Source organism: Panthera uncia, chromosome D1, assembly GCF_023721935.1.
Source record: "Panthera uncia isolate 11264 chromosome D1, Puncia_PCG_1.0, whole genome shotgun sequence".
NCBI lineage: Eukaryota > Metazoa > Chordata > Mammalia > Carnivora > Felidae > Panthera > Panthera uncia.
In genome coordinates, this window is record NC_064808.1 from 11034694 (window position 1) to 11054325 (window position 19632).

At 40.6% G+C, this 19632-nt stretch overlaps 1 protein-coding gene across 1 annotated transcript; it reads left to right on the forward strand.

The window, feature by feature from the left end:
• Positions 1-18684: 18684 nt before the first annotated feature.
• On the forward strand, positions 18685-19632 carry LOC125933364 (olfactory receptor 5B12-like). Its single transcript, XM_049646377.1, has one exon. It carries the CDS (start codon positions 18688-18690, stop codon positions 19630-19632), a length of 945 nt encoding a protein of 314 aa, XP_049502334.1. The 5' UTR covers positions 18685-18687.

The following is a 19632-nucleotide window of genomic DNA, read 5'->3' on the forward strand; positions in this document are numbered from 1 at the left end:
AAGAGGCCTCAGGGCTACTTCTGTCCCGCCATCAAGTTTCAGATGAGGAAGTTGAGGCCCGGGGAAGTGGCCTGGTGTCCAGGAAGTGGCCGAACCCGCTCTTGTGCCATGATCCACCCCTGCAGACCCTCACGCACGTCACAGCTGCACTGGCCGGTGGCCAGTCCCATAGCATGCTTGCAAACACCCACTTTTACTTCTCCTTGGATATTTCTGATAGAATCACTCTTTGTCCTTATGAACACGTAATTGGTTCTCTCTTCTGATAATGGCCACTTTATACCTAAGTGACACTTGGGCCTGGCTACAGCTGGAAAGAATGTGCTATCTAAGAGCCAACATGTTGTCTTTCTAGCAGCAACTTCTCTTTAGGACCCCAGCTACCTTCCCTTCACGTTTCCTCTCTTCAATCCCAGGCATCTCTTATGCCAGTAATAGTGTCTCCCGTGGTGATGCCACGGGGAGCTTCCTGGGCCTCAGAGTCGTACTCCCTCCAGGAACTGCCTTCAGGGAGCTACCTGTCCCAAGGTAACCTGCAACCAAGACTGTGCAGTGAAGGACACAAAGGCCTGCCCCCCTTGTCTTGTTCCTTTGAGATGGCTTCTGAGGGCCATCCTAGGTCCAGAGAGTGCCAAAGGATAGGCTGAGGCCCTGTGTCTGGGCCTGTCGCCATCTGTCCCTGACAGGTGCCATTCCCAAGAGCATCCCCCAGTGAGCCACCTGCATGCAAATCTCAGTCTCAGAGCCTGTTTCCCAGAAAATATGATCTAAGAAATCTCCTCACCCTCTCTCAATTCTGAGAGCTTCTCACCGTCAAATAATAGTGTTTTACTTTTTCAGGAAGGTGAGCTTTGTGGTCTCAGAGATAAAATCCTACATCTCCAGACTTGTTTTCTGAAGTAAACAGAAAATAATAGCCCTGAGTTTCAAGCACACGACTTTCACGTTCTCTGGAGAGGTAAAGAGCCTTAGGGGCCATCACCTCCCTTCCCCAAGGATTTCCTGAGGGTTTCCTGTGTGCCAGGGGGCTCTGCTGGGCATGGTCACTTTTGTTTCTCACACTTATTCTGTTAGCATTGAATTCATTATCCTAATATGATGCTTGATAGAAGCTCAGAGAAGTGAGGTGACCTCACTGAAGGTCACCCAGCTGGAGAAACGTATCCTACTAAACAATAAGGGGTTGGTCATCTTCTCCTTTGGGTCCTTAGCACCTGGCTTACTACCTGGCACCTAGCAGGTGTTCAAGGATTCATCTTACTGAATGGATGGATGATTGGATCTTCAAGGAAAAGGAATTGTAATTTTACTGAGTACCTGTATCCTGCCAGATTTGTTTTTCTGTATTTCAATGTACGTTATCTCCTTAAATTTCACAACAGATGGGTGAGGGATGAATTAAATTTCCCATTTCACAGATGGCAAAACCGAGGCTCAGATACACAGGCGCTAAGTGCTAGAACCAGGATTCTAATCCACTCTGTTTTTTGGGGGCTGTACATGCCTTCCTCTGTACCTAGACCCCCACACGCTCTCCCATTTCTCAGATAAGGAAAGAGAAGCACAGAAGCCTTAAGCGGCTCTACCTAAATCGTGTTGCTAAAGTGGCAATGGCAAGACTAGACCTAGATTTTCCGTCTCTTCCTCCACAACACCAACTAGTTGTCTTGCTACATGCGCTCGGAATCCGTAGGGCTGTGGCTGCCTTTTCGAAACATGTCATTCTCACTTAGATCGCAAAACTCCTCACCAAATATAAAACGGAAAATGTAGGCCACCTGCCCATGTGATTGTGTTTCATAACTCAGAGCCAAAAATAGCTCTGGGCTTGCTTGGCCTGTTTATAAGATATTAAAAGCTCATATTTAAATTCACTCGCCTTCTGGATTAATGTCAAGATTATGGCTTTTCCAGATTCCTTTCTCTCCCTGTCTCTATCTCCTCCAACAGGGAGTGGATTAGGCTTGTCCACATTATTTTCCACACGAATTACTAAGCGTTTATTTTCAAAGATGAATTTCACGGCCTTATTCTCTTTTCTGTACCTGCAGAATTCATTTTTGAAGGCAGAATAGAGAAACGGTTAAGGACACGGGCCCTAGAGCCAGATGGGGGTTAAGGCCATCTATTCTTGGGCAAAGCATGAAACCTTTGTCTTCGTTTCCTCGTCAGTGAAATGAAGACGAAACAATACCTATTTCCTAGGATTGTTTTGAGGGTTAAACAAATGAATTCATGGCCAGCGTTTAACTCAATTCCCAGCACATGCAGGGAGTGCACAAATAAGATAACGAAAAATAAAAATCAACACAACAAGAAGTCACTGCCACCTGGCATATGACCAGTTTGTCCCCGTTTGCCTGGGACTTTCTGGATTTAGCACTGAAAGTCCCAAGCGCCAGGGAACCCCTCCGTCCTGGAAACAAACAAAAGTTTCTGAACTACTCATTAATTCCCCAAATATATATTGATAACTAATACATTCCAGATGTTTTGATGGTGTTTGAAAGGTAAACATGACAAAACGAATCCTTGCAGGACGCTCAAGCTAATGAGACAGAGTCATGAAAGAGGCATATTATATGTGGCTGTCCTGAAGGCTGGCATGAAATGTTCGGAGTAGAACTCTGAACTACCTTGTTCCCAGGGGACAGTTTGTAGGGATTTCATGGGTGACACGCTTCTAAGAGGGAATTTTTCCCCCTGAACGCTAACACTATGAGGAGTTAACAGGTTTACCTAGCAAAATGCATTTCTATAAGAACTAAGTTCAACAGCTTTCTTAGCTACAATACTTCTCAGCAGTGACTTTAATAGGCTAATGGGTGTTGGACTCTCTAGGATGGGGGTATTTAAGTTTTCTTTCCAACTTTTAAAATTGCTTGATAGCACAGAATTTTTGTGGGGGACTTGTGGAATGATACCAGTGTTGCATAGAGCTTTGACAGAAAGAAAATCTAGATTAGGTCTGGAATTGAATATAGAAATCTCAGAATAAAGGGGCACCTGAGTGGCTCAGTTGGTTAAGTGTTCAGCTCAGGTCATGATCTCACGGTTCATGGGTTCAAGCCCCGCGTCGGAATCTGTGCTGACAGCTAGGAGCCTATAGCCTGCTTCAGATTCTGTGTCTGCCTCTCTTTCTGCCCCTGCCCCGCTCATGCTCTGTCTGTCTGTTTCTCTCTCTCAAAAGTAAATAAATATTTAAACAAATTTTTAAAAAGAAATCTCAGAGTAGAGAGAAAGGCTGCAAACCTCAGCTCCTCATAAATGGTGCAGTCCTGCTTAGTTGTGACAGCGTGAGCTGTGGTTCTTAACCTTTTTTAGTTCACGAGTCTCCAATTTGATGAATACATAAATTCACAGAGGATAAAAGGCCTCAATTCAGAGGCTTGAACTTTGCAAGAACATACCGGAGAGATGCTGTGTCTCCTTAGGAACTGAAAAATCTGGTTCTCCAAGAGAATTCTGAGCTGTCATATCAGCAGGGATGGGGGGAAAAAAAGCCTGCAAAGTCTGAGATGAATTCTGACCCAAGAAATTCTCAGTTGTAGAGTAGCATAAAGAATCGTGGGGATGCACAAAAGCAGTACATGCACAAAATAATACTAATCCTGTTGATACATCAAGTGCTGGCTATTATGTGCATTATTTTAATCAGGAGGTAATTTCTCATGGTAGTTTATGCCGTGGCTTCTGATATCAGAGTCCCAGTTCGGAAGATTGTTTTTGCTGTTTGCTGGCAATGCAACCCTGGGGAAATTATTAACATCTCTCTTAGGCCTAGAATTCCCATCTATAAAGTGGTGATCATAACAGAATCTTGTTTGTAAGGCTTGGCGGAGGTCACATGACATAATTTTTGCGGCCTTGTGACTACTCGTCGTAAAGCTCAGGAAACACTAGGTATTATTATCAGTATTATTAGTTGGATAATATTAATTATCTTTATTTCACAGAGGAAGCAACTGAGGACAAGAGTGGTCTGTAACAGATTAATCCTATCAACCACATTCGCCTCCGAGATAACCATCATTCATTGATGATGAGGAACTGAAAAGCAATATCATATTTTTAAAGCATATTTTGAGCAGTGCCTCATCTTTGCAGAAGACATATTTAAATAAAACAAAATAATGTACTTGGACCTTTTCTAAATTATATTTATCCTAATCACCACTTACTTATGTGAATCATATTTATATCTTTGTGAATCACATATTTATCTATATGAATCCTATCCAGACTTCTGTGGGTTCTCTCTGTGGGTCAGAAGCTCCCTGAGGGTGTCTCTACATTTGGGGGACACCCAGAATTGTTCTTAACAAGAATTATATAAACTCAAGGTACTCTTTTCTTTTTTTTTTTTAATGTTTATTTATTTTGAGAGAAAGAGAGAGAGAGTGAACGAGCAGGGGAGGGGCAGAGACAGAAAGAGAGAGGAAGAGAGAGAACCCCAAGCATGGAGCCCGACCCAGAGCTCGAACTCACGAACTGTGAGATCATGACCTGAACCAAAGTCAAGAGTCAGACACTTAACCACCACAGCCACCCGGGTGCCCCTAAGTTACTCTTTTCTGATTTAAGAGACATTCTCATATGTCTAGGATCTGATGCTGATATCATTCTGCTTCAATGTCTTCTGGTCTCTCCTCTGTTCAGCTATATGGAAGAGAGAGAGAGAGAGAGAGAGAGAGAGAGAGAGAGAGACCAAGGGAGGGAGGGAGAGAGAGGGGCAGGGAGCCAGTTGGAAGTATGTCTTTATCTACCTACTTTCCTTTCTTCTTTCCTCCCTCTCTCCCTCCCTCCCTCCCTTCGTTCGTTTGTTCGTTCGTTCCTTCTTCCCTCTCTCCCTTCTTTCCTTCCTTCCTTCCTTCTTCCCTCTCTCCCTTCTTTCCTTCCTTCCTTCCTTCCTTTTTCCCTCTCTCCCTTCCTTCCTTCCTTCCTTCCTTCCTTCCTTCCTTCTTCCCTCTCTCCCTTCCTTCCTTCCTTCCTTCCTTCTTCCCTCTCTCCCTTCCTTCCTTCCTTCCTTCCTTCCTTCCTTCTTCTTCTCTTCCTTCCTTCCTTCCTTCCTTCCTTCTGTCCTTCCTCCCTTCCTTCTTCCCTCTCTCCCTTCCTTCCTTCTGTCCTTCCTTCCTTCCTTCTTCCCTCTCTTCCTTCCTTCCTTCCTTCCTTCCTTCCTTCCTTCCTTCCTTTTTCTGTGGTGGTAGGAACACTAACACGAGATCTACCCTTTTAACTTTTTCAGTGCACAATACTGTATTGTTACCTATAGGCACTGTGTTGTACAGCACATCTCTAGAACTTACTCATTTTGTATGACTAAAATTTCATACTCGTTAAGTGGCAACTCCCCATTTCAACCCTTCCCCCCAGCCCCTGGCAACCACCATTCTACTCAATTTCTATGAGTTTTACTATTTTAGATACCGTATGTAAGTGGAATTATGCAGTATTTGTCTTGTGACTGGCTTATTTCACTTAACATAATGTCCTCCAAGTTCTTTCATGTTGTTATACACGGTAGGAATTTCATTCTTTTTTGAGGCTCAATAATACCCCCTTGTATGTATATACCGCATTTTCTTTTTTTTTAACTAAATTCTAGTTAGTTAACGTATAGTGTAATGTTGGTTTCAGGAGTAGAATTGAATGATTCGTCACCTAAATATAACATCCAGTGCCCATCGAAACAAGTGCCCTCCTTAATACCCATCCCTCACCCACCTCCCTCCATCAACCCTCAGATTGTTCTCTATAGCTAAGACTCTCTTATGGTTGGCTTCCCTCTCTTTTTTCCCCCTTACCCTGTGTTCATCGATTTGTTTCTTAAATTCTACATATAAGTGAAATCATATGGTGTTTGTCTTTCTCTGACTTATTTTGCTTAGCATAATATACTCTAGCTCCATCCAGTCATTATAAATGGCAAGATTTCATTCTTTTTTGATGGCTGAGTAATATTTCATTATATATATGTATATATATGTGTGTATATGTATATATGTGTATGTGTGTGTGTGTATATGTATATATGTATATATATATATATATATATATATGTACACACACACCACTTTTTCTTCTTTGTCCATTGATCAGCTGATAGACATTTGGGCTGTCTCCATAATTTGGCTATCATAGATAATGCTGCTATAAACATCAGGGTACACGTGCCCCCCTCAAATCAGTACTTTTGTATCCTTTGGATAAATACCCAGTAAGACAATTACTGGGTTGTAGGGTAGTTCTGTTTTTAACTTTTTGGGGAAACCCAATACTCTTTTCCAGAGTGGCTGCACCAGTTTGCATTCCCACCAGCATTTTCTTTATCATTCATCTGTTGGTGGGCACTTATGTTTTTTCAGTATCTTGGCTACTGTGAGCAATGAGGAAATGAACATGGGAGTGTAGATATCTTGAGATCCTAGTTTCAATTCCTCTAATTATATACCCAGAAAAATGGATTGCTTGATCATATGGTAGTTTTAATTTTAATTTTTTTAAAAGAAATTCCATATAGTTTTCCATAGTGGCTGCACCATTCTATATTCCCACCATCAGTGTATTAGGATTCCAATTTCTCCACATCCTTACCAATACTTCGTATCGTGTGTGTGTGTGTGTGTGTGTGTGTGTGTGTTTTCTTTTTTAATCATCCTAACATATATGGTTTTGATCTGCATTTCCTTGCTGATTAGTGATGTTGCATAAAGCTGGTGGCCATTTGTATGTTTTCTTTGGAGGAATGTCTATTCATGTCTTTGCCCATTTATAAATCTGGTTATTTGTGTGTGTTTTTGCTATGGTGTTGTAGGTTTTATATATTTTGGCTATTAACCTCTTTTTAGATGTTTGCAAATATTTTCTCCCATTCCATTGGATGCCTTTTCAATTTTTTTTTATTGTTTCCTTTGCTGTGCAGGAGCTTTTTAGTTTGATACAGTCCCATGTGTCTATTTTTTCTTGTTTTGTTGCCTATGCTTTTGATGACAAATCCAAGAAATTATATCTCAGACTAATATCAAGAAGTTTTCCCTTTATGTTTTCTGCAAGGAATTTGGAAACTGGGAATAGAATAGTGATTACCAGTGACTGGGAGAAGGGCAGGTGGCAAATGGGAAATTTCTTTCTTTCTCTTTCTTTCTTTCTTTCTTTCTTTCTTTCTTTCTTTCATTTATTTATTTTGAGAGAGAGAGAGAGAGAGAGAGAGAGAGAGAGAGAGAGTATGTGATCAGGGGAGAGGCAGAGAGAGGGAGAGAATCCCAAGCAGGCTTCACGCTGTCAGCTCGGAGCCCAATGTGAGGTTCACACTCACGAACGGTGAGATCTTGACCTGAGCCGAAATCAAGAGTCATGTGCTCAACTGACTGAGCCACCCAGGAGCCCCACAAATTGCTTTTCAATTGGTACAAAGTTTCTTTTATGCAAGATGAGTAAGTTCTAAAGATCTGCTATACAACATAGTACCTGTAGTTAGCAGGATGCTATTGTGCACCTTAAAATCTAAGAGAAAAGATCTCATTTTAAGTATTCTTCAAATGAAACAAAACAAGACAAACTACAAAAGAACACAAGAACATTTTTGGAAGTGATGAATGTATTTAGTACCTTAGCTGTAGTGAAGTTATCATGGGTGTTTGCAATGTTCAAACTCCTCAAGAGGTACACATTCAATGCGTACAGCATTCGTATCTCAATTCCATCTGATCTTAAAAAAGATCAGGGAAGGAACCTCACATTTGTCAAGTATTGCCTCCTACTAAGCATCACTCTTGGTGCTTTACATTTTTTGTTTCATTTGATTTTCAGAAAATCTCTATCAAATGTACGCTATAATTCCTATTATATGAACGGGCAAAATAAGATTTAAAGGCACTAAATGACTTGCTAAGCAGCTGGTAGAGGCAGAGCCAGCATTCACACTAGCTGTCTGACCCCAAAGCTTGTGTTCCTTGAAAAGCATATTCTTCGTTTCTTCTGAATGGCCCCTGCCAGATGAAGGTGTATGTTCCTTGGCATTGGGGAGCTGTTCAATCTATCTCTGCAGCTCTAGCATCTAGCCCCGATGAAGGAGATGGTCGGGAAGTGCTGTAATGAATAGTGCAGTCACATGCCAGTCTGGAAAATATCCATTTTCTGTTGAAATGCTACGGAGCGTTCCCTTTGCCTGTTGTCCCGATCTGTAAATTTCTTCCAAGACATGTATGTGTGACTGTGTCTGCTGGCATATTTTTATAGTAGAAATAAACTTCAATTTAGAAAATGCCTGGGAGATGAGGAAAACTCCACCAGTATTTGTTAGCTGTTGGCTTTTTCTTCCTCTGGACGTCATGGATGAACTTCATGGGACTATCATAACTGCCCGGCTGAGTGGATCTTGTGTTAAGATATTTCTTTTCAGGTCTACTCTCTGACTTATGTTGGGCTGACTTAGTTCATTGTAGGGGGAAACAAGTTGCTGCTTCTGCCTTTTCTGTCATCTGAGTTACACTCTGCAAATCATTCCATCTTTTTTTTTTTTTTCTGAGAGAGACAGAAATGCTTTTTACTCAAAGAATTATATTGTGTGGGTGCTCGTGTATTAAGTGTCAAACATTGTGGTACAAAAGTACGCACTGAACAACTTTTGATGGTAAATATCACCATTGATTGCTTGTCTTTTTCACGTTCAGCAGTGTAATGACAATTCAGAGATGAAGCTAATCTAGGAGACGGTGCAATTGAAGTGATCTTCTACATGGGCTCCTTTTTTGTGGGAATGGGGGAAGTAGGTTCATAAATTTGAGTTAATCCTCCTCCCCAGTTCATCGCAGTTTTCTTAATTGGTCTTTGCAAGTCCCTCTATCCTATTATTTTACTACCTTCCTCCTTAATTTCCACCCTTTCCCCCCATTATCTTTACAGCAAAGGCACTAACACTAATGTATTTAGATATACGCCTTTTCTTGAAAATGGTGTAATGTTATTGTACCCGTACATTTTAACTATACAAAAGGGGTATGCTAGAGATCTCATTTTTTCATAGTTAAAAAAATTGATATATCATTGGCATACAACATTGTGTAAGTTCAAGGTGTACAAAGTGCTGATTTGACATATGTATTTATTGCAATATTATTACAATTGTAGTGTTAGCCAATACCTCTATCACAGCACATAGTTATCATTTCCTTTTTTGTGATTAAAACAATTTAGACTTTGTCTCTTAGCAACTTTGATGTTTATAATATAGTACGAAGAAGAAGAAGGAGGAGGAGGAGGAGGAGGAGGAGGGGGAGTTGACTGGGATTGGATTGGAGTACTTCTCTCCACCTGTTTGGTAACCTGTATGAGATTTCAGCCTCCCTTACAATCAGACGATAAATGTTCTGATGCTTACTTTTGGATTGTGGCAGAGACCAAGTGCATGCTTGCTATATAATTGTTCTTTTCCGGCACAGAGAAATTCCCTTGCAAATACGCTAGGATGTATGGATTGGTTCCAACTGGTATGCACATCCCATGCTTTTATATCCACATCTCTTTTCTCACATACAGAAACCTTTGGAGTCACTTGTGGAAGAGGCCAGTATTACCAGGTGTAAGAAGTCTTGTTCTCTCTTTACTACTTAGGAATGAACAGCTTGGAAAGCCACACAGCCTACATGTAATTGTAAGAAGGCCAAGAAATAAAATTTCACTTGAAGTTGTGCAACATGCATAAAAGGAAATAAAGATTAGTATTTGTGGACAATAAAGTTGGGATACCAGCCATTTGCTAGATTTTTGTCCCAGTATGTGATGTGGCTTCAGAAGTCGAGTAGTGTAATAGACACAGGGATATTTACTGCCAAAGGGAAAGAGCAGAAGAAAAATCTCCACATGACTTATGGAAGCATGGTTATCAGAAGTCATGAGTGGTTGAGTGCCCCCAGCCTCTGTGTCTTTTCCTGCTCTGATGTCCACAACATCTGCCAAGAACGTTGATGGCCCCTTTTTCTTTATTTCCGAGAACAGATGGGTATATTAGAGAAGAAATAACAGCTCACACACCCATGACTTTCCTTAGCAAGTTCTCTCATATCTTGGTCCCTACAGGCAAGATTTTAATTAAAATGTTCAGTACCTGAGGCATGGACACGTGGGTATACTCACGGGAGAACTTGATCACTAGGGGCTCCACGTCGGTATAATCCCCTTCAACACATCAGTCACTAGATCCTTCAGTCCCAATCTGGCTTTGGAAGTCCCAATCTGCTCTTCTGGGGGTGTTGTCCCCTGGGGTTTCCATGAGTGTAGAACTCCTTCCTGGTTCCCAGCCTTAAATCCAGCAAGCCATGAAAACAGACAGAGGAATGCATTTGGAAAAAGCTACATACTGTCTGATTCTGGCTGTACGATCTTCTGGAAAAGGCACAGCTATGGCTACTACTATGTTTTCCAGGAGTTGGCTGGAGGGAGGGACGAGTAGATGGAGCACAGAGAATTTTAGGGCAATAAAAATGGGCCGTATGATATTACAATGATGGATTATAATGATGGATACATAACATTATACTTTTATCCAAATCCATAGAATGCATAACATCAAGAGTGAGTTCTTTACTTAAGTTTATTTTTGAAAGAGACAGAGACAGAGCAAGTAGGGGAAGGGCAGAGAGAGAGAGGGAGAGAGAGAGAGAGAGAGAGAGAGAGAGAGAGAGAATCCCAAGCAGGCTCCATGCTGCCAGTTCAGAGACTGATGTGGGGCTTGAATTCACAAAACTGCAAGATCATGACCTGAGCCGAAACCAGAGTCAGACGCTTAACCAACTGAGCCACCCAGGTGCCCCAATGTGAATCCTAATGTAAACTATGCACTTTGGGTGATCATGATGTGTCAGTGTAAGCTGATCATTTGTAACAAATGTACTACTCTGGCGAGGGACTTGATGGTGGGGGAAGCTATGCATGTGTGAGGCTGGGGGTAAGGGGAACTCTCTGTACCTTCCCCTTAATATTACTGTGAACCTAAAACTGCTCTAAAAAATAAAATCTATTAAAAAATTCAAGTCAGAGATACACAAAATGTTCATGTAACATATATGTTCCATGAATTTTATCTATATACACACATAAGGTTATATATATAACAATATACATATTAATTTGTAAGTTATGTATACTATCTCTGTGTATGTATATATGTATACTTTTGTGTATGTATGAAAAACCTTGTCTATAAATTCATAAGCATGTATATAGCCTATATGTGTATATATAGTCTCTATAAATGTATATATATATATATATATATATATAGTCTCTCTCTCTCTCTCTCTCTCTCTCTCTATATATATATATATAGTCTTTATGTGTGTGTGTGTGTGTGTGTGTGTATGTAGAGAACTACCAGAAATAGAATGATAATAGTGCATTAATATCAAAACTCTCCCTGATTCCATCATGCTTCTTCACCATGAAGTAAATACTACTTATAATTACCTGCCTAGTCTATACATAATTACATATATGTCGCATTTCATTCTACATGCAGTTCTATGCTTCTTAGAGTGTTCACTCATTTAGTGTCTGTCTTCTTCATTAGACTTAAGCACCATGAGTGTAGGAATGATGCTTATTTTGCATAGGTCTGTATTCCCATGGCTCATCATTATGGCAGAAACACATTTGGGATCAATGAATAGTTGAATCCATTGATATTTCTTCTCAATGGTACAAACATTTATGGTGAATGGATTCCTGGGGTCCATTTTTCTTGTTTAGTGACATTGTCTCTATCCTCCAATATTTATGTAAATTGCAGCCTTGGAGGTCATGGTATGACTTGATTTCTGCATTATTGAAGAGAATTACTGAAAATAATGTGAATACACTGGTGATCTCCCTCAGCAAGCAGAGCTGGGTCTCCGTAGATGCTTTAATCGCTTGTTCCCTAGTTAGGTGAGATAAAGAGTTTTGGAGCCTCAGAGGGTATATTTTTTCCCTGAGAGTTCCATGATTATATAACTCCTTCCTGGTTCTCATTATTTAAACTTTCAAGTTCCCACATGACTCCATCTGGCTTCGTTTCAGAAGGAGCAGCCCCAGATCCAGACTTACTTTGGCCCTTCATTTCTTCATCTGATTTCTTTTTTTTTTTTAATTTTTTTTAACATTTTTATTTATTTTTGAGACAGAGAGAGACAGAGCATGAGCAGGGGAGGGTCAGAGAGAGAGGGAGACACAGAATCTGAAACAGGCTCCAGGCTCTGAGCTGTCAGCACAGAGCCCGACGCGGGGCTCGAACTCACGGACCGTGAGATCATGACCTGAGCCCAAGTCGGCCGCTCAACCGACTGAGCCACCCAGGCGCCCCTCTTCATCTGATTTCTTGATAGTTGTCTAGCAGCAACAGTGACCTTGCCCCGGACTGGTCTTACTAACAGCATGTGGCAACGTCCAGGGAAAACAAACCCAAATAATAATGATGTTCGCTGTGATTGTGATGATCACCCCTTAAAAGTATAAGGCATTTTGGAGATTGTCTTATTTTCTTATCATAGCAGAAGTCTTCAGGGAGAATGGCATTGGGGCTACCACCATGTAATAAGTGAAGATATCAAAGCTCAAAGAGGTTAAGTGATTTATTTATCTAAGAAGTGTGAGTATCATATCCAGAACTAGAATTCTTGCCAGCTTATTCCAAGACCAATAGCATTTTTGTCTTCACTGGTTCTCCCTGCCTGTAGACAAATTTAAACATTTTGGCCAAACATTAAAGAAAAATATTGCAAGAAGGTGTTCACTCAGCCTGAGTTTCTGATTTGAGATCCACTCACATACAAAGGCTCCGGACTCGCATGTTCAGGGAATAAGGTAAACCTATAAATCTACTAGATCAAATCTACTGTCTGCACAAATTTGCATGCATAGAAGTAAACAGGAAAGTGCATCAAGGAAGTGATTTCTCCTTTGATTTATTCAGAGCTTGGGCTTGAATGTTGCGAATATTTCTTGTATCTGCTTCGCACAATCAGGGATTATGTGTCTAAACACTACAGAGGTCCTATTGAACACGTATATTTATCATGTGACAAGAAGACTAATCATAAGCTTGTTCAACTTTGAACACATTATTTAAAGTATTTTAATCTTAGTTTTCTCTTTCAGGAAATACAATATTAGTTACTTTGACTAATTTCAGAGTTGTTAAGAGGATCAAATGGGTATCAATATAAAATGTTATTGTCTTCTGGGAGCTCATATGATATCTAAGAAGAGAAAGAGAATGAGTGTAGGATAATAATGAAGGAAAAATCAGGGTTATTTCCAGCCACAAAATCCACCAAAAAGGAGATGTGTAAAATCACACAAGATATATTATGGACATAAATAGATCTAATCTCAAATTCTAATTCTGCCACTAAAGACTTCTCTGGTGTTGGTCACTCAGTGTGTTAACTGTTACATGGATTGACTGATGACTGTAGTGTAAACAAGGTCAGCCACCATCACAGAGTTCTGAGCAAATGAGAAAACAGTGCTCCTTCTTGGGGTGGAGAAAGAGAACAGCCCATCATATTCATCAGTTTATATATGTGTCTCAGAGCACTAGGTATCCTGAGGTCAGGGAATGTGTCTTGTTCATCACTGGAAGCCTGGAAATTAGCACACACCCTGGTGCACCATATGGGCTTGTATAGAGAATGAAGGAATGAATAGCATCCAGCAGTCCATGTGGTTTATTGGTTGGTATTAGTAAAGAGTCACGCTCCTTCTTAGTGATGTGAGTTCTTGAGGGGTTGAAGTAGGTCGCAAACATTTGTGGGTCCATTTCTTGCTATTCAGTTAAGATCCAGAAAGGTAGGGTATTTGCCCAAAGTTCACACAAACTGGTAGATATATTTGATTCCCAAGTTTGTGCTTTTTAATGATCCCCATTGACTTCCAATGATAGACTTAATCACTCAACCAGCCAGTCATCAGCCAGTCAACTCAATGTGTCACTTTGTGCCCAGTTTGGGTTAAGTGTTAAAAAATTAAAAGACTATCTCATCATGATAAAGAGCTAAAATTTTGATTCAGAATAACTTGGCTCCAAGTCCCAGCCCTGCTAACTTTCTCCAGCTGCAAGCAAATAACTGGATGTTAGAATTCTTCAGCTTCCACGCCTGTGGAGTGGGGATAATCTCTCCATGATGTGTGAGCATTAAGTGAGGTAAAAAGTAGCACTTGGTGATGGGAACATAGCAGATTGTCGATAAACCATATCTGTAACAGTGTAAGTCATTATGAATCATGACTTCCACTTATACAAAATGATAAATTATGATAAAAATAAAAATATTTTTAGGGTAACAAAGTAATGAATTCTGATCATAGTGACATAGTCGTGTCTGAAGAGGAAGGAGCTGGGGAACACTTCAGCGAAGCTTTGGAACTTGTGTTATTCTTTAAAGACTACATGGGATTTTATATCGGGGGTGGGACGCTTTGTCAGGATGATTGCATTCTTTCAGTTTGTACTGAGCACCAGCTATATAATGATCCATTCCATCAGAAGTTTCCATCTGTGGAGCAAAGAATGACAATAGGTCAACAAACGCCTCAAAGAAGCATTGTAGTTCTTAATTTCTTTCCAATACAATACAACCAGGTTTAGCTTTCTTTTTCCTCCAGAAAGATGTTGGATTAAAACCTAAGATTTCACATGTAGAAAAGAACGTTAGTAAAAAGTTTTGAAATGATTCCTTAGTGTACTGTTGTTTTTCCAGAATTTGGAAAATCTGTATCTGCGCTAATGATTCAAGTGAGTGTTTTTTTTAATGTTTTATTTATTTTTGAGAGACTACAAGTGGGGGAGGGGGAGAGAAAGAGGGGGACAGAGGATCTGAAGTGGGCTCTTCACTGACAGCAGTGAGCCTGGTGTGGGGCTGGAACTCATGGACCACGAGATCATGACCTGAGCTGAAGTCAGATGCTCAACTGACTGAGCCACCCAGGTACCCCCAAGTGAGCAGTTTTTTAAGGAACCAAGAAGATATCCTGTTACCCTGCTCTGTATAAGTGGCCCTGTCACCATTAGTAGTGGGAGTGAACTCTGCCTGTCTTGACTCTGACCTGTCAAAATCACCTTCCTGGGGGTGCCTGGGTGGCTTAGTGGGTTGAGTGTCCAACTTTGGTTTCAGCTCAGGTCATGGGATTGAGCCCTGCATCGGGCTCATGCTGACAGTGTGGAGTCTGCTTGGGATTCTCTCTCACCTCTCTCTGTTCCTTCCCTACTTGCACCTGCTCTCTGTCTCTCTCAAAATAAATAAATAAGCTTAAAAAAAAAGTCTTCCCAACCCCTTCCCTACCTTGGGAACCATTGGACGAATCTCATTATTTTATTTAGCCATGTCACTCATCACAAAGCTGAGGATTGTCATATAAACCCTCAATTCCTACAAAATAATGTCCATACATCTCTGCATATCCCCTTGGCTCCCACTCCTGCCCAACTCCTGAAATCATTACACTGTGTCCTCTGGCATTTATAGTCAGTCTTCAACACAACTCAATACATTCTTAACCTCTCTCCTGAAAGTCTCCTTGCCTACTTGGTCTGACCAAAACCAGTGTCCTGGGGCAGTTGTTTTCTCTCCCATATCCCCTTTACCACTGAATCTCACAATCTTTTCAACCTTGTAAACATTATAACACTCTAATTTCTGTCTGTCTAGACTCTTTTCTTTGATGGTGTGCACTTAACATCTGCGTGTTGAACCATTAAAGATTACCAGCATCGTTCAAATTAATATAATCTGAGACAGCCAGTCCCTCCTCTAAACTCGGATTACATATCCAATTATTTATGCAACACTCTACTTGGATGGCCAAAAGGTATTTCAGACTCAATGAAATTATCTATTTCCCTCTTTCCCCAAACACGCGTTTCCTTTACCCTATTTTGTGTATCACTATACAAAACTTGGGAGTCAACGTTGACCCCTCTCTTTCTCTCATGTCCCTTTCTCAATTTATCAGGAAATTCAGTCAGCTGTACTTTTGAAATATAGGCCAAAGTGGATAATTTCTCATTATCTCTTTCACTACCATCTTGGTCCAGACAAATCATCATCTTTTACCTATGATATTACAATGGCCTCCTAATTTTTCCAGCACCTTTCATCCTTATCCTGCTAAATTCAATTACCAACAGGTCTACTAGAGTGACCTTTTCAAAAAAGAAGTCAGATTATGCCTTCCATTTCTCTAAATCCTGTAATGTTTTCCAATCTCACTCAAAATAAAAGCTTAATAACTTAATGCATTGTTTGAGGTCATTATGGCTCCTCCCCACTGTACTTCTCTCACCCCAAATTTCCTTCCCACTGCAACCTTATTGGTTTTGTTGCTGCCCCTGGAACAATCTTGGCATGTTCAATTCTTCATACATGTATTTGCAACAGCAAATGTTAATGCTTTTTCCCCAAATATACTCAGGACTTGCTTCCCCGCTTCCTTCAATGTATTTGCTCAAAGATATCATTTTATGGGTGAGGATCTCTCAGACCATCATATTTAAAATTGTACCCACCTATTTCTAACTTTACCTATCCTCTACTCCATTTTTTTTGATTCCACACCTATATATTTTCCCCTATTCATTTTATTTTATATCTGCCTCACTTTCCAAAATAGAAATTGCTATTTTCACATTTATTTCCAGTATTTTTGACAGTCTCTTGCTTACAGAAGCCATTCAACAAAAATTATTGAATAAAATGCATCACTGGATCAAATATCTAATTGCTGCAATAAGAATTAATCTCTTAAGGATTTTTCATCTCTAAACTCTTTCGCTGAAATTTTTGAATGGGTGAAATTTTCAGACTCCATTTTGGAAGGATTCTGGATTTAGAAAAATAAGCGGAGATTCAAGTATTAGATTTTATGTGGGCTTCAGAATGCACTTTCACAGTTCATAAAGGTGACAATGTATCAAGATTTGTATTGTTCTTATTGGTGATGGCTGCCTCCAAGCGTTTTCAGGTGGTGAGAAGGGAACAAAAGGAAAATTCACCTACACCTTGAATTTTCCAGGAATGGCTACATTTATTGAATGCTTATTAAGTGGCAGACAATATTAGCCCTATTTTACAGATGGGGAAACTAAGACCTGGACACATTAGTTAATACTCAAGGTGACTCAGGAAATAAGTAGATTCTTACTGGAACAGCTGGAATGGCCACTCGTAAATAGAGAGATATCTTGGCGTGAAAAATTGGAGGTGGGTATATGACAGGAGAATAGGAGTTTGGGAGGAAAACAAATGACCTAAGTAATTATATCAAGCTTTTGATTTCACCCTTCTGTGTAAGCCCCATATTATATTATCTACCTCTCCATACAGACATAAGATCAAGCACTCTGTCCAAATCAGAACATCTAACAACTTACATTGTTCCATTTTGCATTATCAGCCCATTTTGATAACCAATATCCACTGATGTTGTACACTATCCAAGTTCGTAAATTCTCCACATGGTAGAGGTGGGATTTGCAACCTTTTAGCATGGTCTTAACATGGCCCCATATCAGGGATATCTGAACACAAAAGTTAAAAACATTATTAATGTAACGAAAGTTAAAAACTTATTTTCTAGATGTTTTTAATGCTATTTATTTATTTATTTATTTATTTTAGAGACAGAGAGAGAGAGCAAGTGTGAGCAGGAAAGGGGCTGAGGGAGAGAGAATCTTAAGTAGGCTCTATGCCCAGCACAGAGCTTGTTGCGGTGCTTGATCTCACTACCACGAGATCATGACCTGAGCCGAAATCAAGAATTGGACACTCAACCGATTGAGCCACCCAGGTGCTCCTAGATGTTTTTAATTCCTTGTACATAAATTTTGACTCTCTTTCCACCACGTGGTGAATTATACATAATGTGTACTATACTGTACGAAGACCATTTTCGACTAAGGGTATGTTTTATTGAACTATCTTTTACTATCATATCACAGTGTTCTTGACCCAATGGACAAGACAAAAAAAGTTATTTGAAGTAAAATTAACTCAATTTCACATTAATTTTCTTAAGCTATTCTAGTTTAATACAAAGAATAATTTGTGTTTGTTTTGTAAGCTTTGACTTGGGAGTCTGTGTTGTTCCATTTAGCAATAAATCTGGTGGCATTGTATATGCCCTTTCTTTTCTTCTTTTTACCTTAATTCAGTTCTCTATGAAGAGATTGGGATGCGTTATCTCCAAATCCTTTCTCTGACATCTTGTATAATAATTTAAGATTGCATTTTGGGGGCGCCTGGGTGGCTCAGTTGGTTAAGCGACTGATTTCAGCTCAGGTCATGATGTCACGGTTTGTGGGTTCGAGCCCCACATAGGGCTCTGTGCTGACAGCTCAGAGCCTGGAGCCTGCTTCTGATTCTGTGTCTCCCTCGCTCTCTCTGCCCCTCCCCCGCTCATGCGCGAGCGCGCGCGCGCGCTCTCTCTCTCTCTCTCTCAAAAATAAATGTTAAAAAATTGAAAAAAAAAAGATTGCATTTTGTTGTCACAACCATGCTTTAGTTTTAGAGAGTCTTGGAAGCAAGTTCTTGCAATACTGAAATAAGGCACAGAGTGAACATGCTGACTGATTTCATCGGAGTCCTCTCCATTTATAATTCTGATTCGATTTTTCTCCTTGCTACAGGGCAGCCATATAATTCCCAACTGATCCCCATGGAGAACAGCACTGAGGTGACTGAGTTCATTCTTGTGGGGTTAACCGATGACCCGAAACTGCAGATTCCTCTCTTCTTAATCTTCGCCCTCATTTATCTTGTCACTCTGATGGGGAACCTGGGGATGATGGTGCTGATTCTCTTGGACTCTCATCTCCACACTCCCATGTACTTTTTCCTCAGTCACCTGTCTCTGGTGGACTTTGGTTACTCTACTGCTATCACTCCCAAGGTCATGGCTGGATCACTTACAGGAGACGGGGTCATCTCCTATGATGCTTGTGTCACCCAGTTCTTTTTCTTTGTAGCCTTTATCACTGTAGAAAGTTTCCTCTTGGCCTCAATGGCCTATGACCGCTACGTAGCAGTGTGCAGACCCCTGCATTACACCACCACCATGACGACAGTTATGTGTGCTAGTCTGGTCATGGGCTGCTACATTTGTGATTTCCTGAATGCGTCCATCTACACTGGGAATATTTTCAGGCTCTCCTTCTGTAGAGCCAGGGTGGTTGATCACTTTTTCTGTGATGCTCCTCCTCTTCTGGCTCTCTCATGTTCAGACAACTACATCAGTGAGATGGTTATTTTTTTGGTGGTGGGCATGAATAATCTCTTTTCTGTTTTGGTCATCTTGATCTCCTACCTGTTTATATTTATCACTATTCTGAGGATGCGCTCATCTGAAGGACACCAGAAGGCCTGTTCCACCTGCGCCTCCCACCTCACCACAGTGTCCATCTTCTACGGGACCGGCACCTTCATGTACTTACAGCCCAGCGCCAACCATTCCATGGACACTGACAAAGTGGCATCCGTGTTCTATACCATGGTCATCCCCATGCTAAATCCTGTGGTCTACAGCTTGAGGAACAAAGAGGTCAAGAGTGCCTTTAAAAAGGCCATAGGGAAGGCAAAGTCTTCTGTAGGATTCATATTTTAA

Coding starts and splice junctions, on each gene's coding strand:
- LOC125933364 (XM_049646377.1), top strand. CDS start 18,688: ATGGAGAACAGCACTGAGGTGACTGAGTTCATTCTTGTGGGGTTAACC.